The sequence below is a fragment of the Sceloporus undulatus genome, chromosome 6 (genome assembly GCF_019175285.1).
Source record: "Sceloporus undulatus isolate JIND9_A2432 ecotype Alabama chromosome 6, SceUnd_v1.1, whole genome shotgun sequence".
Classification (NCBI taxonomy): Eukaryota; Metazoa; Chordata; class Lepidosauria; order Squamata; family Phrynosomatidae; genus Sceloporus; species Sceloporus undulatus.
The window spans coordinates 69,597,573-69,618,369 of NC_056527.1; the positions used below are offsets into that span (position 1 = coordinate 69,597,573).

At 40.1% G+C, this 20,797-nt stretch overlaps 2 protein-coding genes across 4 annotated transcripts in view; both read left to right on the top strand.

Annotated features, from left to right (window-relative positions):
- PIGA (phosphatidylinositol glycan anchor biosynthesis class A) overlaps nucleotides 1–20,797 on the top strand; it is a 579,723-nt gene that overhangs the window by 245,907 nt on the left and 313,019 nt on the right. The gene's annotated exons all lie outside the window — the stretch shown is intronic.
- CUL1 (cullin 1) overlaps nucleotides 1–20,797 on the top strand; it is a 73,964-nt gene that overhangs the window by 4,756 nt on the left and 48,411 nt on the right. The window contains exons 2-5 of the mRNA XM_042471207.1: nucleotides 6,638–6,930; nucleotides 10,186–10,360; nucleotides 15,414–15,581; nucleotides 17,595–17,645. Coding sequence (XP_042327141.1) covers nucleotides 6,791–6,930; nucleotides 10,186–10,360; nucleotides 15,414–15,581; nucleotides 17,595–17,645 — 534 coding nt within the window. The 5' untranslated portion in view covers nucleotides 6,638–6,790. The remainder of the gene's footprint in view (nucleotides 1–6,637; nucleotides 6,931–10,185; nucleotides 10,361–15,413; nucleotides 15,582–17,594; nucleotides 17,646–20,797) is intronic.

Below are 20,797 nucleotides of genomic sequence, written 5' to 3' on the forward strand. Positions count from 1 at the left end.
ATATTTATTTATATCCCACCTCTTCCGTTTGGGGATCGAGGCCAGTAACAACAGAGTTTATGATACACAATATAAAAACAATAAAACCCACAAAACCCTGACCCCACCATCTCTCCCAAACTATAAAAATTAACATAAAACATGATTAAAATATACAACAATACAACACTACAAGATTATTCTACAATCCATGAATGATGAGGAGATATAGTAGGAAGGACAGATGGCATCAGTTCTGGGCAGTTATCACTGAGGGAAGGCCTGCCGGAAGAGAAAGGTTTTTGTCGCTTTTTTAAAAGAATCCAATGAGGATAATTGGCAAATCTCTTCTGGCAGGTCATTCCAAGCTTTGGGAGCCGTAGCAGAAAAAAACGTCTGGGAGGTCACAGCCAATCTGGTCTTTTTGGATGTAAAAAATTTTTCCTGGAGGAACGGAGTGTACGGGAAGGATTATATGTATGGGAGGAGGCATTCCTTCAAGTAGACTGGACCCAGGCCATGTAGGTAATAACCAACACCTTGTACTGAGCCCGGAAGCTAATAGGCAGCCAGTGTAAGAATAGTGTAATTCTAACAGTGTTAGAATAGGTGTAATTCGATCAAACCTAGATTTTCCGGTGACCAGTCTGGCTGCCATGTTTTGTATCAATTGAAGCTTCCGGACATGTCACAAGGGTTGCCCCATGTAGAGCGCATTACAGAAATCAAGACGAGAGGTTAACTGGGCATGTACAACCATTTCTAGGTCCCTCTGCTCCAGGTAGGGGAGCAACTGGCGTATCATCCGAAGCTGATACCAGGTGCTCCTGGCTGTCGCATCAGTCTGAGAGGACAGATGAAGCGACGAATCCAGGAGCACTCTCAAGCTGCGGACGCCGTCCTTCAGGGGAAGTGTGACCCCATCTAGGACGGGCAAACTTATCTCCATACCCAGGTTGGGGTTACCTATCACGAGTACCTCCATTTTGTTTGGATTCAACTTAAGTCTATTTTCCCTCATTCAGTCCATTACCAACTTCAGGCAGTCATTCAGAGGAGAGATGCCCTCCTTGATCACTGAAACAGTCCGAGACATAGAGAAATAGATTTAGGTGTCATCAGCGTACTGATAGCACCCCACCCCATGTCTCCAGATGATCTCACCCAGAGGCTTCATGTAAATGTTGAATAGCATTGGCGACAGTATTGCACCTTGAGGCATTGATTATAGATTGTAACAGCTTCAGAGTTGCCTCACCTCCCTGGATGGCCAGCCACGATGGACAGGGTTCGAGGAGGCAGGTGGTCTTTTTTACCTTACCAAGCAGTTTATCTATGTCATCAGCACTCATAGACTGAAATTGATCCAAGATAACCTCATTAGCGGAGTCACTAGACACCTCTCGTTGACTCTGTGCTAATGCCAGCCCTTATCTGAGAGATTTTATCTGCAAAGTGGTCATTAAAAGCGTCACAGCAGGTTCTCGTGGATTGAAAATGAGGATTCAAGGTGGAAGGAGTTTGAGTCAACTTCTTAACCACCTTGAAAAGCTCTGCTGGACGAGACTTCACAGACATAATAGATGCAGAGTAGAAAGACTTCTTTGCTGCAGCTATTGCCACTCGTTAGGCTTTAAGAAAAGTACTATGATGTGTCTTGTCAGATAAACCTTGAATCTTCCACCAGCGATGCTCTAGTCATTGTCCAGCCCGCTTCATCCTTCTAAGATCTTCAGTATACCAAGAATTTCGATTCGGAGCGGGCTGGAAAGGATGCTTGGGAGCGATTGTGTTGATAGCCTTGGAAAGATCTTTATTCCAAGTAGTGACCAAGGTTTCGACAGAGTCGCCGATGTTGCCATCCATTAAACCCTCTAGGGCTTCTTGGAACCTTTAGCGTTCCATCAGCCTTTGAGGGCGGACCATTCTAATAGGTCCACCACCCCAGAGGAGATTGGGCATAGTTGCCTTCAGTCCAATCTTGACCAGGAAATGATCCGTCCATGACAGAGCGGAAGTAGAAATCATTTCCGCCCACGGATATTCCTGATCCGTGCAAAAAATTCCACGCGCCATCATTGGGGACAATGGGAATTGAGCATACATGGATTTTGGTATGTGTGTGGGGGGGTGCGGAATGGATTAATACTGTATAAGAATAAAAATGAAGAACACCAAATCAGTAACCATGTCAAAATATAATCTGGATAACATTCCAACAGAATTCAAAGAAAGTGTGAAAAACAGATTTGCACTATTAAGTTTAGATGATTAGGAATCAGAAGAACTATGAACAGAAGTCAGGGACACAACCAGAGAGGAATGCAAAAAGATAATAACTGGCCAAGAAGGAGGAGAAGAAACTGGATGACAGATGAAACACTTCAAGCAATCAAAGATGATAAGCAAAAGCAGAGAGACTGGAACAAAATGAAAACTATATGAATGCTACGACTGGCGCACAAAGACAAGGAAAATTACAATAATCAATGCAGAGAAATAGAAGCTGAAAACAAAAAAGAACAAAAGGTCTATTCCACAAGATTCGGGCAATAAAAGCGATAGCCCCATGAAGAGTGGGGATTCTCTACAATCAGAAGGGGAACGTGGTGCACAGCCAAGATCTCTAATCTTCATTAAGCCTGAATTCTTTCTGGAAGCCAAGATGACTTAACTGGCTATCATGATCATTGAGAAAGACTATAATGCTAGGAAAGGTAGAAGTCAGCAGAAAGAGCGAGGCCATGAACAGAGTAGAGGAGGACAGGGGTTCTTGGAGAGGTCTCATCTTCAGGGTTGTCATGAGTTGAGGTCGACTTAAGAGCATTTAAGAACAACAAAGTACTTTTCAACAATTAAGGTTCCATTTCATACATTACAAAATTCTGGCATGAAAAACATTTTATACAAATGGTAGCTTGTCATAATCTGGAAATTTTCAATTAGTCTGGCTTACTAACATGTCTATACAGGTTGAATATCTCTTATCTGAAATGGTTGCTGCCAGAAGCGTTGTGTATTTTGTGGGGGGTTTTTTGGATTTTGGAATAATGGCAAGAATGCAGACATGAATCCATGCCTCCTGCTGTTTTAAAGAACCGTATGTCTCTCTGCAGCCACATCTCTCTCCATCCCTGAAAATACAATAAGTACGTAGCAGATGAAGTTTTGGATTTTGGAGTATTTTGGATTTCAGAATTCCCAATAAGGGATATTCAACCTATACAGTATTTGATAAAATGTGTGTATGTTAAGTGAATACAATAGGTCAGGTTGATGTGCTTCTGCACTGGAATGTTTAGTTTATAAGATTTAGTAGCTATTAGATTAGATAAGTGGCTAATTCTGAGGCATCAGTTTGTTAATTCATAGTTACATACTGTGCAGTTGAACCTTGGAGTTTTACTCACATTTTCTTCCTAAAACACCAAAATGTCTTACTGTATATGCTTGTGTATAAGTTGATCTCACATACAAGTCAAGGACAGATTTTGGGGTCAAAATTATGGATTTTGTTATGACCCTTGGATAAGTCAAGGGTGCTGCTGCCATATTCCCACTGCTTCCCTTGCCTCTTGGTGCTTCTTTGAGGGGAAGGGCCAGAGCTGCACCCACAGTGTCCTTGCTGCTCCCCTCATCATGTCTTGGTACTTCGGAGTCCAAATGCCAAAGAGCTGCTGCTGTATTTCTCCTGTCCCCTTCCCTCCCAGTTTGGGCTCTCCAGCTCAAAGAGCAAATGTTAGGTTTCTGATACCTTAAAAGCAGAGCAGATAAACAGATCCTCTTTCCCTAAGAAATCTTCTTGTTCATGTAGGCGAAATCGATCAAGCTCACTTACCTGAGTCACTACCTGAGTGGTCGGCAGGAACAAGATGATATCTCAGGGGAGAAGAAAGTTCTATTTACCTGTTCTGTTTTTAAAATGGCAGAAATGTAATTTACTCCTTGAGCTGGAACGCCCAAACTATGAGGGAAGAGGATGGGAGAATGGGAAGGAAGAGGGAGTAGCAGAAATGCAGCAGTAGTATCACTTTTGTGCTTGCCCTCATGGAGTGCAGCAAGGAGGCTGTGCCAGCAGTCGTGGCTCTGATGCTATCTCGAAGGGAATACCAAGGGGTAAGGGGGAAACTGGGGATGTGGTGTCAGCTCTTTGGTACTTTCCCTCAAGGAGAGGTGATGGGAGCAGCAGGGAGGCGGTGGTGGCTCTGGCATTCCCCTCAAAGGTGAGCACCAAGAATCTAGGGGAGCAGCAGGGAGGCAGTGGCTCTTTTGGAGTTCACTGGCAGGGCAGGGAGAGTGAAATCTTCCAACAACACAGATGTAAGAAAAGAAGCCTTAACATTGATGATGAAGGATGATGTTATCAAAGGTACTTGAGTGGGAAGCGGCGTACCGACGCCGCTTCTGGGGTTTGGGAACGCACACCAACCACACGCTCCCAAACCCTAGTCCGTAAGGTTGATGGTGACCTCCCGTACCCAAGGGGGCAGCCATGATGACACAAGCGTGGTGCTGCATCTGTACGTCAGGGTGCCACGTTTGCGTCATTGATATGTCACAGTAAGCTAATGGCACACTGATGGCAGCACCCCCGCACACCAAAAAAAAAACCCCCGTTTCAGCGGGTTGTTTTTGGTGCAGAGGGAGCCCACGGTTTGGCTGCTGCGGGCTCCCTCAGGAGCAAAAACAGGTGGCTCCAGCCCGCCCTTTTGGGGTGGTCTGTCGAGCCCCTTGGTCATATTAGTTATGGTAGGCAGAGCCAAGTAAGACCTAAACAGATATTAATCTTAGTGGTTTTAAAACAAGCTAGTGGTTTTAAAACTAGCTATCAAATTTGTCTACAAGGTAAGCTTTCAAGCTTCTTCTCTGAAATCTGTTTGTACAGTCAGCCCTTCCTATCCACAGATTCTTTAACCACAGATTCAAACACATGTTCCAAGAAGCAAACCTTGATTTTGTTATTTTATATAAGGAACACCATTTTACTTTGCCATTGTATTTAATGAGACTTTGAGCAGCCTCAGAGTTTGGTATCCACAGAGAGCCCTGGCACCAAATCCCAGTGGATACCAGGGGCCCCACTGTGAGTATTAGCCTCCACAGTCATTTGCATCCCTTCTATTTTCTTTAAAATACAATGGGCCCTCTACATTCACTGGGATTAGGGACACAGGACCCCCATGAAAGTAGAAAAAATGCAAATAACTAACCACTTTTTTTTAAACCCGAGGGAATACCATCTAGGATTCCCTAGGTCCTCTGGCAATAGAATCATGCTAGAGGACCTAAAAATGCCTAGAAAGTGTTATTTTTAGAAATCTCTGGGTTCTCCTGCATGCCTCTATGGTCAATATCTGACAAATAATCAAATCTACATTTTAAATTCTCCAAAAATATACAGATGTTGACTCCTTGGCTGTACAGATTTAGTCTGTAATTTTATACATGTTTTTAAAAGTTGTTTAAATTTTACATTTTCATGATTTTTAAAAGAATTTTCACTACAACTAAGTAATGTACAAATTAGTTTTTTATGGGTTTTTCGAGCTTCTAGAACATGGCCACATAGCCCAAAAAAACCCACAAAAAACAATGTACAAATTGTTATTCTTAACTGTAGCTCTTCCAGAAATTTTGTGAAGTGAATTGTGGAATTTAGCAATTTATATCTGAATATATGTGATTGGGAGTTAATACTGTTGTAACTAAGGCTATTCAAATTCATACACATGCATGAATTTATTTAACTGCCTTCTTTGGTGCCTGATAAGCTTTCTTTTTATTCCCCTGTATTGTGGTTTTAGTACTGCATTTGAACTATTATTCTTAAATGACTGTCAACAACCTATACCTTGCTTAAGTACTATGTGTAAAGTATCTTCATGTTATTTATAGAAGAGATATTGTTAACCATCACATGCTCTAGGAGGCATTTGATATTGGGATGCTGAGTGCTTTGTGTTCTTTTGGATTTCCTGCATGGCAGGGGGTTGGACTGGATGGGTCATGTGGTCTCTTCCAACTCTACAAGTCTATGATTCTATATCTTAGGGGCTCTGTGGTCCACTAACTACAGAGTTCAAAGACATAGCCATGTTAGCCTGGAAAATCAGTATGCAAAGATATCTTGTAGTACATTGGAGACTCATTGAAAGAAAAAGGCTGGTAGCATGAGCTTTTGTATATCAGAAAGTCTCAAATGTGCTACAAGATCTCTTTGCATAGCTTCATTGTTAAACTGAATGATCACTGTCATGATTTTATACTGTTTAAGTTTGGATTAGTTTAAACTTTGCTGTAACTGACAATCTTTTATTTCCTGCTAAACACACAGAATATGCAGTGTATTTTAGCTGTAGTAAATTACCTACTGTAGTTTTTAATGTGCCACAAAAGCTGTTTTGTTTTGTTTTTGCTGCAATACACTAACACATCTACCACCTTTGAAGCTGGTAATTGGTGATATGTGCAGTGAGAATACCTGACCATCACTGGTCAGGAAACTTGTTTTTAAGACACATTAGGAAATGTTGCATGACAGTTTCCTATTGGATGCTAAATAAAATCTGTTATAGTTTTATAGCAGTTTGCTTTAGTTCACAGTGAAACAATGAGTGGAATTGAATAAATATAGTCCCTTCTTTCCTTCCCCCAACAGGGTGTCTTGTGAAACAACATCAGTTTTCATGTGAATAGAACATAATCATCTGAGTGACTGATAGAAGTGAGAATGTTGGTTTATTTCTTCCTCTGATGGAGAAGTAAGAAGATACCTTATTGCTGCACTGGAAGTTTTCGTGGGAACTACAAAATGTCATCAAATAGGAGTCAAAACCCACATGGACTTAAACAAATTGGTCTTGACCAAATATGGGATGACCTCAGAGCTGGAATTCAACAAGTTTATACAAGGCAAAGTATGGCAAAATCCAGATACATGGAACTCTATACGTATCCTAGCATGCACTCTTTTATAAGTGGATCAGTGGGCATCTTTATATTATATTACCTTCAATGAGGACATAGGATCTAAGATATGCATATATAGAGAGAATAAGGTCTGTCAAGTTTCCTTGATGCCTTCCACTCCTGATTTGTTTACAGATATAGTGGTTTGAGCTACAATTAAAATGAGAGAGCCTAGCAATCCCTAGCAACATCATAAACTTTCTGCTCACCTCTTTCATATTCTAAAACTGAAGTTGAAGTGGCAGGATATTCATTTCTGTTAGAAATTTCCTTAATTATTGGATGTCTATGTTGTTATCTCACAACTCGGGAGTATATTTTAACGTGGCTAAGGGTTAGTTTTCAGAAAATAATAATCCCTCCCCCCTAGTTCTAGATTACCATTTCTGTACACAGGGGTGCTTCATAATGAGAGCCAAATATTTTTAGGTCTAAAGAAGGGGCCCACTGTTTTTCCTCTGGCTTTTGTATTTTTCTATTTAAATCATTTTTTGTTCTGTTTTCTTTTTGCGCATAACAGAGAACGTTAATCTTGTGCCAACAAGGATCTACATTTTGCCAATTCACGTGGTACTTTATGGACTGACATAAGCAAAAAGGATAAATGTCTGCTTGATGAATTTTTTATTCTTATAATTAAAATTTTATATTTTTATATTTATATATATAAGATTATATCAGGTACATATAGATCATGTATAGTTCATACCAAATCTCTTTATGGCTGCAGTTGACTTAGAATTTTCTTTGACTTCATTTGTCAATATTGATAGGATATTATAATTGAGCACAATGAAAAAGGATATGTATTGTACTTAATTACTGTACAGATATTCATATTTGAATTCTGTACTGCTTCATTCAGATTTCATAGTTTGAGGGGTAGAAATCATTTGTATATTTGATTAGTTTTTTATTCTAAGATTTGTAGAATCTATATGCTTTCCAGTAGTTTGGTCCTGTTTTGTACGTTCAGTAGCTGTTACTCAAAGTTATTCTCCATAGGATTACATGGTATACCATTTCTGAAATATTACAACCATTTTCAAAAAAAGATATTTGGGGAATGGAAAGTTTGTGAAAACCAGAAATATAAGCAATATTTAATTTCATATCACACCTAAATTAGTTTAACTGTTTTAGCAACATACAGTATTTTATTCTTGAATTATTGATCGTTAGTTTATACAGTTGTATTGTTTGGCAGTGAAATTAAAAAATTTAAAAACCACAAAGCCTAAATTGTATTGTTAGGGTTAGCAAGAATAGATCCCCTTAATAATTTGGCAAGTCAGCTTTTATATATTGATTCAGTGGGTCTGGTATAGATGTGACTAACAGTAGGATTGAGTCCTCAGTTTGGCATAATCAAAATAGTGAATATACACTTACTAAAGGAAGAGATACAAAGTGCTGCACATTTTGTTAATGGAGTTTGGGAATCCCCACTCTGTGCTCTCAGCCTCAGAGGAAGGCAATGGCAAACCTCTGAACAAATCCTGCCAAGAAAACCCCATGATTGGGCCACCAGGGATAGGAAATAACTTGAAAACACACAGCAACAATTTTGATTTTGGCCATATGAAAAGTAGCAGGGACAAAAATACAGAAACCACAAATTTTCTAATAAAGCAGATTTGAGCACAAGCAGCTGCATTAGACTCCATTTTAAAGATTGAGGCTAATAGTTCATATGGATACAGAGTTTAAGTCAACATTGAAACTACTGAATTGTTCAATAGTATAATAACATCACATGCAATGAAAATGCACATGTATACTTTTCTTGTACAGCTGGTAGCACCCATTAGGTACATAAATGCATATAGGTTTTGAGTGTTGGATAGATCTCCATTCGCCTTAGAATCGCTGTAAGTTGGAAATAATTTAATAATTAATAATTTGTTTTATTTATATACCGCTATTCCAAAGATCTTAGCAGTGAACAGCAAGTAAGCTAATTAGCAAGTAAGCTAATTTGCCCCCAACAGTCTGGGTACTCATTTTAGCGACCTTGGAAGGATGCAAGCCTGAGTCGAGCTTGGGCCCTTTTGCTGGTCTTGAACTCGCAACCTTGTGGTTTTGACTGAATGGCTGCAGTACAGTCATTTAACCTTGAAGGCACAGAACAACACTAAATATGTCTAATACATGCACATAAATTATTATTTTTTAATTCTGTAGTCTTTTTTCATATAAATTTTCATAATATGTTCATGACATGAGTGAATAAAACCTGTTTAAAATACTTCACTCTTTCAAAAGAACAAAATCAAGTTTCAACTTTTTTTGTGTTCACCAAAATTTATAATATTTCCATTTTAAAAAACTGACAATATATTATTGAGGGAAATGCAAAAAATCCTTTTTAAAATCTCCACCCCGACCTGCTCCCAAGGTTTTCACATTTCTAATAGGATTGCAGCAATTATAGTTGGGTATGGATAACACATGTTTTGGCTAGTTTGTAAAGGGACAATGCTAAATTTAGGATGTTTTGAATCTTGCATCAGAGGTCAGTGTGTGCTGTTTTCTTGGCACATACTGTTGCTTACTGTAAAGTGGCAGCTTTTATAGAACTGTCCTTGTGCTTTTTGGCCTAGTTGCAGAGATCTTCATTGCAACACTACAGATTACATGCTCTGCATTTTATGTATCATTTTCAGTCAGCCCTTGTAATACTAGCTGGGATGGACAGAAGACTGTAAACATCAGTTGCACAAGTAGATCAGTTGTGTATTAAAAGAACTTTATAGGAACAATGTTCTAATAGAATTACAGAAGTAACACAATATGCCACAATTCTGGATTTGTATCTGTTTATAATTTTACTTTGGAAAGCTATACAGTTAAAATGGATTGTTGGATTGACGTTTTACATTTTGGTATTGTTTCTGCACATGAAGAATCTTTTTATGCTTTCTTGATGGAAATACTGTAGTGAATACCAATCAGGTTATTTTTTTTAAAAAAACCCTAACTTCAGTCTTGGCTTTGTTGCAGCAATGTTACAGCAAAGGTTACCATGTTAAATAAACTAAGTTTGCTGTGTTGTATTTGTAATTAACCAGTTAATTTGGCTAGCTGTGACAACTAAAAACTGCAGCCAGGTAATTCCCCAGTTTCACTTTACTGTACCTATAAAAAACACTTGGTCTTCAAGATAGCCCTGTATTATGTCAAACTTGAATTTTCATACTTGATTGCATTTTATTATATTCCTTAACTATGCTACAGTCATGTTTATAACTACTGTACTAGTGTGCATCAATCTAATCAAGCACGAGGAGCTGGTGTACCTACATCTAAGTCTAAAAAAGGCCAGGCACCTGGGGGAGCTCAGTTTGTTGGTTTGGAACTCTACAAGAGGCTTAAAGAATTTCTAAAGAATTACTTGACAAATCTCCTTAAGGTAAGCAAAAAGCTAAGCATTTCAGTTGTTACCCAAAAAATTGAAAAATTAGCAATATTTGTCATTTTAAAATATGTGTAGTTATAAAGGAGAAATAACATGTTTGAGATGTTCACTATAGTTTTACTATCTCCTTGATAGCATTGTGTTAAGGAATTTTAGTCTGACCTGTAAAACCCAAGGTAACATACAATAAAAATGATATATAATATCAAGAATGCTATTTAAAGAGGTTTACAGGTAAAATGCCTGAGCTTTTTAAAATAATATTTACGGGGGAGGGAAAGTAAATCAGAGAAATGCATTTACAGTCACTAAAAACATCTGAGCTTGTTTTTTCTTGTCAGCAGGTGGGATTGAAAGAATACTGTACAAGTAAGCATAGAATCATAGAGTTGGAGGAGACCACAAGGGCCATCCAGCCCAACCTCCTGCCATGCATGAACTCAAAATCAAAGCACCCTTAACAGATGGCCATCCAGCTTCTGTTTAAAGACCTCCACAGAAGGAGGCTTCAACATCCTCTGAGGGAGTATTCCACTGTCAAACAGTTCTTAGGGTCAGGAAGTTTCTCCTAATGTTGAGATGGAATCTTTTTTCCTGTAGCTTGCATCCATTGTTCCAGGTCCTGTTCTCTGGAACAGCAGAAAACAAGCGTGCTCCATCCTCAGTATGACACCTCTTCAAATACAGGGCTGTCATATCACCTCTTAACTGTTTCTTCTTCAGAGCAAACATACCTCCATATGTTGCTACTCATAAGGCATGGCTTCCAGACCCTTCACCATTTGGGTCACTCTCCTCTAGACACGCTCCAGCTTGTCAACATCTTTTTTGAATTGTGGTGCCCAGACCTGGACACAGTATTCTAGGAGAGGCCTGACCAAGATAGAATAGAGTGGCACTATTACTTCCCTTGACCTAGACACTATGGTGCCTGGCCTGGCCACGTACTAGGGTTACGCGGGGGTGAAGCAACTGCACGCCCCACAACCCTAGTACGTGGCAGCGGCGGTGTAATCATGGCAGCTTCCCATCCACACGGGGGCCGCCATGATGATTTCACACATACGCCGCATCCAAATGGCATGTGTGTGACGTCTCCACACTACCCTGCAGCAACCAAACAACTTGCCTCAATGAAGCCCCAAGGACGACACCCCTTTTCTGCGCCATAGAGAAGCAGCATTTTGCTGCTTCTCTGTAGTCTGGAAAAACTATGGATTGGGACCACAGGGCTGCCGAAGAGACTGCCCTGCCCCCAATCCTGAGTGAAGAGGGGTGCCACAGACCCACCCCTTTGAGGCAGTCTGTACCGCACCTATATGTCTATTGATGCACCCTAGAATTGCATTGGCCTTTAGCTGCCGCCTCACACTGTTGACTCATGTTCAACTTGTAGTCTACTAGGACTCCTAGATCCCTTTCACATGTAATCAAATAGTAAAGAACAAATTGTTGAAAACTGCTTGAGGACAATGGAGAAGACAGATGTGAGGTCAGTGGAGAAGATACATAGGAATGAATACCATCAAGTTAAATCTTTTAAACAAAGAACATAAAATTCCAGGTTACTTTATAAAGGGTTATGAGTTACAGAGGAGCTGTGTTTTAAGCTCTCCCATGGTATGGAACTTGTAAAACTAGCAGTTACAAACATTACCTAAAAGGCTTCAGAATACTACTGTTAGGTCCCGAATTATTGAGAGACATCTTTTTGGCTGTTTTTGATGAGCAGGTAAAAAAAACTTTTTAAAAAAACTCCAAGAAAACACATGTTGTGTTCTAACAGATTGTTTTAAACCCAAAGTTTTCTATTCAGGGGTCCACAAGACTTTAAAATAAAGTAAAACCTTTTCCTCAGCTAAACTAAAAGAAGTTAGTAACGTGAGTAAACTGGAAAGGTACAGAACAAGCAAAACCACCCTTAAGTACAATGCACCCTCCCCTTATGTGGGTATCCATTCCGGATCCCTCTGTGTAAGGGGAATTTCGCGTGTGCTGGAGCCCCATTGGAAGTAATGGGGCTCGCGCCCATGGCGGCACAGTGGTGCATGCATGCCATGGACGCACGCCCCATTACTTCTTCCGGGGCGCGCAGTGGGCTCTTCTGGCGTGGCTTTCAGTGTATGCTGAAAGCAGCGTATGGCGCACCCACATTTTACAAAGGCACGCTGTACAATGTAGCTGCGTTTTTGACTGTTGATTTGATTTTGATCTTGGAGATGTTAGTGCAGAGCAATGATTTCCAAACTTTCATCCTCTAGATGTAAAATGTACACATATCAAAACAATCCACATCTAAAACTGAACATTTAAAATTCACAATTTAAAACTCACCAGGATAAGCCTGCCAGAGGAGGCTGATCTTTAATGCTGTTTTAAATTCACACAGCATATCAGCCTTAAAATCTTTTCCGGCAGGTCATTCCACAATTTTGGAGCCTGTTTCTCCAGTTACAGATGCAGTAAAGATACTGTTGACTCACATAAGATAGGTACTGTTTTTTCCTCATAGCAAAAATCAAAACAACAAGAATACCAGTTGCTAAGCTTGGATAAACTATCTGGTTGCCCTTGAGATTAACACTAGGAACAGGGAAATATTTAGTGAAAAACTACTGCATAAATGCTTGAAATAAGTAATGTTGTTGAGAAATGGCAGAAAGTAACTCTTACATCAAGATACATGTAAGATACTAGAGATGTGGAGGCCTGGAAAAAATCAGAAAAATTTGGGACACACACATTCACACATATTTTTCTGTTTTTTTCCCTGAAAAATTGAAAAAAGGAAGAAAATTTATTTTGGAATGTTCTATTTTGGCATGATTAATAAAATCTTTAAGACAAGGGGTTAATATATTCTCCGAATCACTTCTAAAAACTATGTATAATATCAGATTATTCTAATTTCTGTGCACTGAGTGAAGAGGACAAGCAAGTCCTAGGTTACAAACTGAACTCTCCAGTGGAAGACAAGGATGCCTTTCTTCCTTTAGGGTACACTGACAGAATCTGGTCTGTGTTTAGAAACACTTACACAGAGGGGTGAAACAGATGGGCAGGAAAAAGCGGCTTGAAGCTGCCTTTTCCAGAAGTGATCCGAGTCCCCGCCAACCACCCCACCGGCTTCCAAGATGTCTGGAGCCTGCATGTCATGACATCATGGCACAGCTTCAAGCCATGCTGCTGGGTACTTTTTTAATTGTTCTCCCCACCATCCCTGTGCACCATCGCAGGAGCAAACTGCTGGCAACTGCCATCCCATTGGCTGGCTGTAGCTGTGAACCTGCATACAGTCACATGTTCAGCACTCCATGGGGACAGGGCATCAAAGCAGATGTGTGCTTGTGCAGATGCTGGCAAGGTACAGGCATGCCCCCCCCCACCCCATGCCCCCTCTTTGACTTTCTGGTTTGTGTATGTTTTACCTATCTCCATGAGAGGTGTCACAGTTTCTCATTTGGTCATTGCCACCTCCACTGCTTGGGTATGGCAGCTCCATCCCTTCTAAATATGCACCTGTAACAGGGCGTTTATATGCACAATTAGGGTTAGGGTTTGGAAAGAGCGCCCCTTTAGAGACATTCTGGCATCATGGCATTTAGACATGTGAGCAAAAGTGCACTTTCCAGGAAGAAGTGGAACATTCCGGCTCCTTTTTAGTCCAGCTTTTCTTCCCACAATGCGGCTTGGAAGTGGTTTCCAGCCGGCTTCAAGGCTTGCGTCATCTAAATGACTCCTCCTCGAAGCCAGCAGGAAACCTTATTTTGACCATCTCTTTTGCCTCAAAATCAGGAAATAAATTGAGATGTGAAAGGGTAGAGAAGCTTGTTTCAGTCTGGTTTTTAGAAGGCCATGATAACTGATGATGACAAACATAATGAAGCAGAAATGGGGACTGATACTGATAACTAGGGTTGCATCCTCACTGCAGCAATAATGCAGTTTGACACCATTTAACTACCATGGTTAAGTGCTATGGAATTCTGGGAATTGTAGTTTTAGGAAACATTTAGCCTTCCCAGAGTTCTGGTGCCACAACAATTGACAATTCCCAGAATTCCCTAGCATTGAGTCATGACAGTGGTGTCAAACTGGAATATTTCTGCAGTGTGGATGAAGCCCAGAGCTCGGGAAATGAATCTAACTTAATTTCATTATTATTAATTGAGTCTTAGTCCTTTCTCCCTTCCACACACTTTCCCCTTCCCTCAATTCTTTTTATAGGAATGGGTGCTTTATGCCTATTTGATACGGTGGAGATGAAATATAAATAATTTTCTTTGGTACTAAATGTAGATTATTTTTTCTGAGATTTTTTTTTTTTAAATTCTGCTTACTCCACATAAACTAGCGAAACCAAAGTGAAGTCGAAGGCTTTCATGACTGGCCTCCATAGTTTTTTGTGGGTTTTTCAGGCTATGTGGCCATGTTCTAGACAAGTTTCTTCCTGACGTTGCACCAGCATCTGTGGCTGGCATCTTCAGAGAATGAAGATGCAACATAGCCCGAAAAACCCACAAAAAACTATAGTAAAACCAAAGTTCAGGAGATTACTATTCCATTTGTTACAAATAATATTTTTTTAAAATAAAAGTAAATTCCGTTCATAAAAATTGTTTGAATACACTGCATTTTAGTATACTAATTGTGATAATTTTATGCCAGAGTGAATTGTACATAGTTATATATTATGTTCCTAATGTACATTTCAATCAGTAAAAATTTCTAATGTTGCATTTTCCCCCCAATTTTTTTGAAAATTTTGGGGGGTTTTGCCCCCAGAAAAGAAAGAAAGAAAAGAACTGGTTTTTTTTCCCATGACTTCACATTTTCCAGAAATGTTACATCTCTAGCTCTAATCTGTGTTGCAGAAACATGTAACTTGTTTTAATCTACAATCTTGCGATTCTGCAGGAAACAAAGATGAACGTTTTCTCAAACTATGACAAGATGGTAATCCTTTGGGTCACTACTGTGCAGAGTAAGGTGAATGACATAGGCAATGGGACTACAAAAAATCCTGTTATTTTACATTCTCTTTCAGGATGGTGAAGACTTGATGGATGAAAGTGTGTTGAAATTCTACACTCAACAGTGGGAGGATTATAGGTTTTCAAGCAAAGTGCTAAATGGGATTTGTGCCTACCTCAATCGACACTGGGTTCGCCGTGAGTGTGATGAAGGTCGAAAGGGAATATATGAAATTTATTCAGTAAGTATGCATAAAGAGTTGTTTGAAAGAAAGATCTCACATGTGTAACGTAAGACATGGAAATTGGACATGGTTCATGAAGTTTTTTTTATAATCAGTACTCTGTCTAAATGGGATGCGGTGGCTTAGTGGTTAAGATGCCAGTTCTGATGATCAGAAGGTTGGCAGTTCAAGGCCTGAGTGCTGCATGATGGGGTGAGCTCCTATCACTAGCCCCAGCTTCTGCGAATCTAGCAGTTTGAAAGCATGTAAATGCAAGTAGATAAATAGGTACCGCTTAAGTGAGAAGGTAACAGCATTCGGTGCAGTCATGCTGGACTCATGACCACCAGAGCAGTCCTCAGACAAAGCTGACTTAGTAACGTGAGATGACCACCACCCCCTACAGTCGGTTACGACTAGACATTCATGTCAAGGGACTAACTTTACCTTTTACTCTGTCTTTATAAAATATAATATGCGCTGTTTACTTGAGAGGATCACTTGCATCCCTTGTCTTCTAGACCTTTCTGTATATTTCTGTTTGCATATCAGTGGGATATATCCAGACCTGATAACACTTGATATAGTGAATTCAGTTGTAATTATAAAATATAGTTATTATAAAGTGAGATACACATATCACATTCAAACCATGGTTTTTATAACCCTAATTCCACTTCAAACATCTTTATTTTAATATATACAATGTGCTGCATGCTGTTACTCTTATTATGGGGAATTACTAAGATGAATTTGGGATTCTTTGTATTTGGTCATGCAAATAAGTCAATAGTTTAACTAAAAATTTTTGGTTTGGTGTTGCATCCACATGTGGTCCCACACGTCTACCTGTTTTTATTTCTGTATTCAGTAAAATGTAGAATCATGTTAATTTGAATTTAAGTAAAAGAAATTTGAATTAGCCACTTCTGCCCTAAATAGTAGAGGATTCCTCTCCTTTTCCCCTCAGTCAATCTTTGGATTTTATGGGACAAAGGAGCTGGCACTGAGGAATGAAGAGGCTTATTGTATTTTGTCTCCTGTAATGTGGTGACTCAAAAAACGCATAGTAGGTGATGACAAACTTACCTGAAAGGGAGCTTCCTCTCCGGTGTACATCTATAAAGCATGATAGTTAAAGGATTTTATATTAAACCTTGATACATTTGCTCTAAGTTGCCAAGTGTTTCTGAAACTGGTTCATCAATAATAACAACAATTAAAAGGCTCTGTCCAGCAATAAAAAGGAAGAAAAAACTGCTAAAAAGAACTGTTGTTTGGGGTCAATCAGATTTTTTTTGTAAAAGGATGGCACACTCATTTCTGGTAGTACTTGAAAATAAATTCCTCATATGCTTCATGGCATTCTGTCTTGTAATTCTAAAAGTACTAGCAAGGCTTTGTAAAAAATATGTATCAGCTTGCAAAGGACTACTCTCTACTTGGAGCTGTTATGCTGTATATGGTCCTGGCAGGTGACATAAACAGTCTCTACAGACTGGCCTGTAAAGCTGGCTTCCAGGCAGCTTGGGGCATGGCATCCAGAAGCCAACCTGGCTGACCAGACATGACCAGCTTCCAGATGTTCGGGGGGCATGGTATTTGCATGCCATACACATGCTCGGAGGGCCTAGAAGCCACCTTGGGGTTGCACTAGGCCCCCCAAAGGTGGCCCTTTATCAGTCCTATTTGGACTGGTGTCAGCGCAGATTGGGGTTATGATGTGTGTTTGCTGCAGCTCCGGAGCGACTAGCTCCATGGTGGTCCCAATTCGCTCTTTTGTGGTGTTCTGTTCCACCCCAAAGTTTCTAATTAAACAAGAAGAACACAAAGCAAACAAGAACACAAAAGTACTTTGCTCACTCCACATGAGGCCAGTAACTGTGGCTAATGGTCCCGTTAGCAACATTCCCTCAGGTTTGCTGAGATTCCACTGCAGTTCCTGAAGTAAAAAATCTATAAGTTCATTGCATTTAGTAATGCAGATTTCATATTCTTATATTAATAGCTTGTTCTTCTGTTAAACTCTAGCTTGCACTTGTGACTTGGAGGGACTGCTTATTCAGACCTTTAAATAAGCAGGTATGTCTTTCATTGATTGCTATATCACTTTATAATGTTTGTATTCATATGTCATAAATGAATATTATAGGGCTTATAGCAAATATATAAAAGTGAACAAAATTTCAATTTGATCAACAACCAGAAAAATTAAAATAAAATTAAAATAATATACAGTATTAAATATAAACACAGTATTTTTATATCTATGATTTTTATATCTATGATCTATATATCTATGATTCTATGATTCTATGATCAAAAATATTACAAGGCACCCTTGGTATTTTCAGTCAGTGAATGCTTGAATCCATGGGTAAAAAAATCAGTGGATGTGAAGGTCCAACAGTGTAAGTGAAAGTTTTAACTTTCCAGAGAACAGTCACTATTTGCCTAAAAAATATGCATAGAATAAGGTTTGCACTTCCAACCTCTTACTCTGTATTAATGTTAGATTGTCATTTTAAACTAAATTTATTTATTTTGTCTCCATAATTTCTATCATTATTTTCATCAGCATTATTCATTTATAGCCCAACTTTTCCCCAATAATGAGACAATGTAGTCATTTGCTTTCTGTAGCCAGCCCCAGTTAACAATCTGACTGCAGCCCTTTGGGACAACTGATGTTTCTGAGCACTTTTGAAGGGCAGACCCATTTAGGGTGCATTACAGTAATCCAAACAGGATGTAACCATGACATGTGTCATCATGGTCAGATCAAATATCTCCAGTAATGAGCACAGCAGAAGTGTACTCTTAGCCCTCTGAAACCTGAGCCTCCACGCCAAAGAGTACATCCAAATTGTGAACCTGTGTCTTTAAAACAATACAATCCCACCCACAGAAGCCTGAATCCTTATTCCTTTATCTGGCTTTTGACTAACCAAGAGCACCTATGTCTTCTCTAATTTATATTTCAGTTTATTTGTCCTCATCCAGTCTTAATATAGATGCCAGAGACCAGTTAAGCATGCAGACAACTTCCTTGGAATTAAGGGAGAAGGAGTAACAGCTGAGTGTCATCAGCATATTGGTGGCACTTGTACACCTCTCACAGTAGTTTGATGTGTATGCTAAATAGCATGGGGAACAGAACATAACCCTGGGGGATTCCACAGGCCAGTGGCCAAGCAGTTGAACAGGAATCCTCCAACACCACCTTCTGAGAGCTCCTGGACTGAAGTTACTGTAAAACAGTGCCTCCAAATCCCATTGTAATGGGTCTGCTGACAAAGATTCTATTGTTGATGGTTTTGAAAATGTCTAAGAGATCCAGCAGAACCAACAGAGGGGCACTTTCCCGCCCAATTCTTAGTGTAGATTATCCACCAAGGCAACTAAAGCAATCTCCATCCCATAAACAGGACTGAAACCAGATTGAAATTCCTCTCCAAGGATTTTGTCCCACCCTGGGGGTGGTGGAAGGTTCCAGGGGCAGTGAAGGAAACGTGAAATAGTAGGCAGATTCCAGAGGGTGGTGCTTGGGGACAGTTGCTCGGCAAGGAAGGAGCTTAATTGTGGCGTCCCACAAGGCACCATCCTGTCCTCGATGCTTCTCAACGTATACATGAAGCCGTTAGGAGAGATCATCTGGAGGCATGGGTCGGGGTCTTATCAGTATGATGATGACACCCAGATATATTTTTCCATGTCTCGGTCATCAGCTTTGCCTTCAGATGGCATCTCTCTTCTCAATGAGTGTCTTAAAGCAGTAATGAATTGGATGAGGGAAAACAAATTGAAGCTGAATCCAGACAAAACAGAGGTACTTACGGTATCAACTCCCAACCCATACAACCTCCAGTCCTGGAAGGGGTCCCACTCTCCTCAAAGGACTGTGTCCGCAGTCTGAGGGTACTCCTAGATCTGTCGTTTCACATGACAAATCAAGTGAACGTGACATTCAGGAGTGCCTGTTATCAACTTTGGCTGATACGCCAGCCGCGCCCTTTCCTGGAAGTCAGGGACCTTGAGACCGTGGTACATGCGTGGTAACCTCACATCTTGATTTCTGCAATACATTCTACATGGGGCTACCCTTGTGCTTGGTCTGGAAACTTCAGTTAGTTCAGAACATGGCAGCCAGACTGATCTCTGGTACATCCAGAAGAGACCATATAACACCAATCTTAAACTCACTCCACTGGCTGCCAATTAGTTTCCAGGACCAGTACAAGGTGTTGGTTATTACCTTTGAAGCCCTAAATGGCTTGGGTCCAACCTATCTTCGGGACCTCCTCCTTCCATATAATCCTCCCCACAGACTTAGATCTTCAGGGAGGAATTTGTTATAGCCTTATAAAACAAAGCTGTCCACGACCTCCAGGAGAACTTTCTCAGCTATCACACCTAGATTGTGCAACAGCCTGCCGGATGAGATCTGTCATATTACCACCTAAACAGCTTTTAAAAAGCTATAAAGATGGATCTCTTCTGGAAGGCCTTTCCTGAGTAGTTCCCCGGCCACTAGAAGAAATCTAACTGCTGAACTCCGACCTCACCTTAGTGACGGTCTGTTGTTTAATGTATTAATTTTTAAGTATGTTTTAATTCTTACATTGTTTAATTGTATTTTAAGGGGGGGGTTGAGGGTTTTGGGTTGTATGTTTTTTAATCTTTATAAGCCACCCCAATTGCATTTTGTAGAGGGGTGGGATATAAATTATTTGTTGTTGTTGTTATTATTATTATTATTATTAGGGGGCGGTGAGGTGGAAAGGGGATGGTGGGGGCCTTCAGTCAAAGTATTGGTGTGCAAAAAAGTCAAGGGGAACTAGCAGCCTTTAGGACTATGGTGGGGATGAGGATTGCATGAAACTTCTTTTCAGGGTCCTCAAAAAAACACCATACAGCTTGCTGATCATTTTCTGTAGTGCTATCTCCTGCTCTTTGCCTGCTCGTGTGAGCTTACTCCCTCACTGGAGTCTTTCGCTAATACACTGCTCCCTCGGGTTACGAAATTAATTCGTTCCGCGGCCGCTTTCGTAACCCGAAAAGCCTTCGTAAGCCGAATTGCCATAGGCGCTAATGGGGAAAAGCCGCGTTTCGTGCGAAAAAGCGCCGAAAAGCACCAAAAAAATTTTTCGTAACCCGAAAAAACATTCGTAACCCGGAACAATTATTTCCAATGGGATTTTTTCGTATCCCGGAAATTTCGTAACCTGGGTATT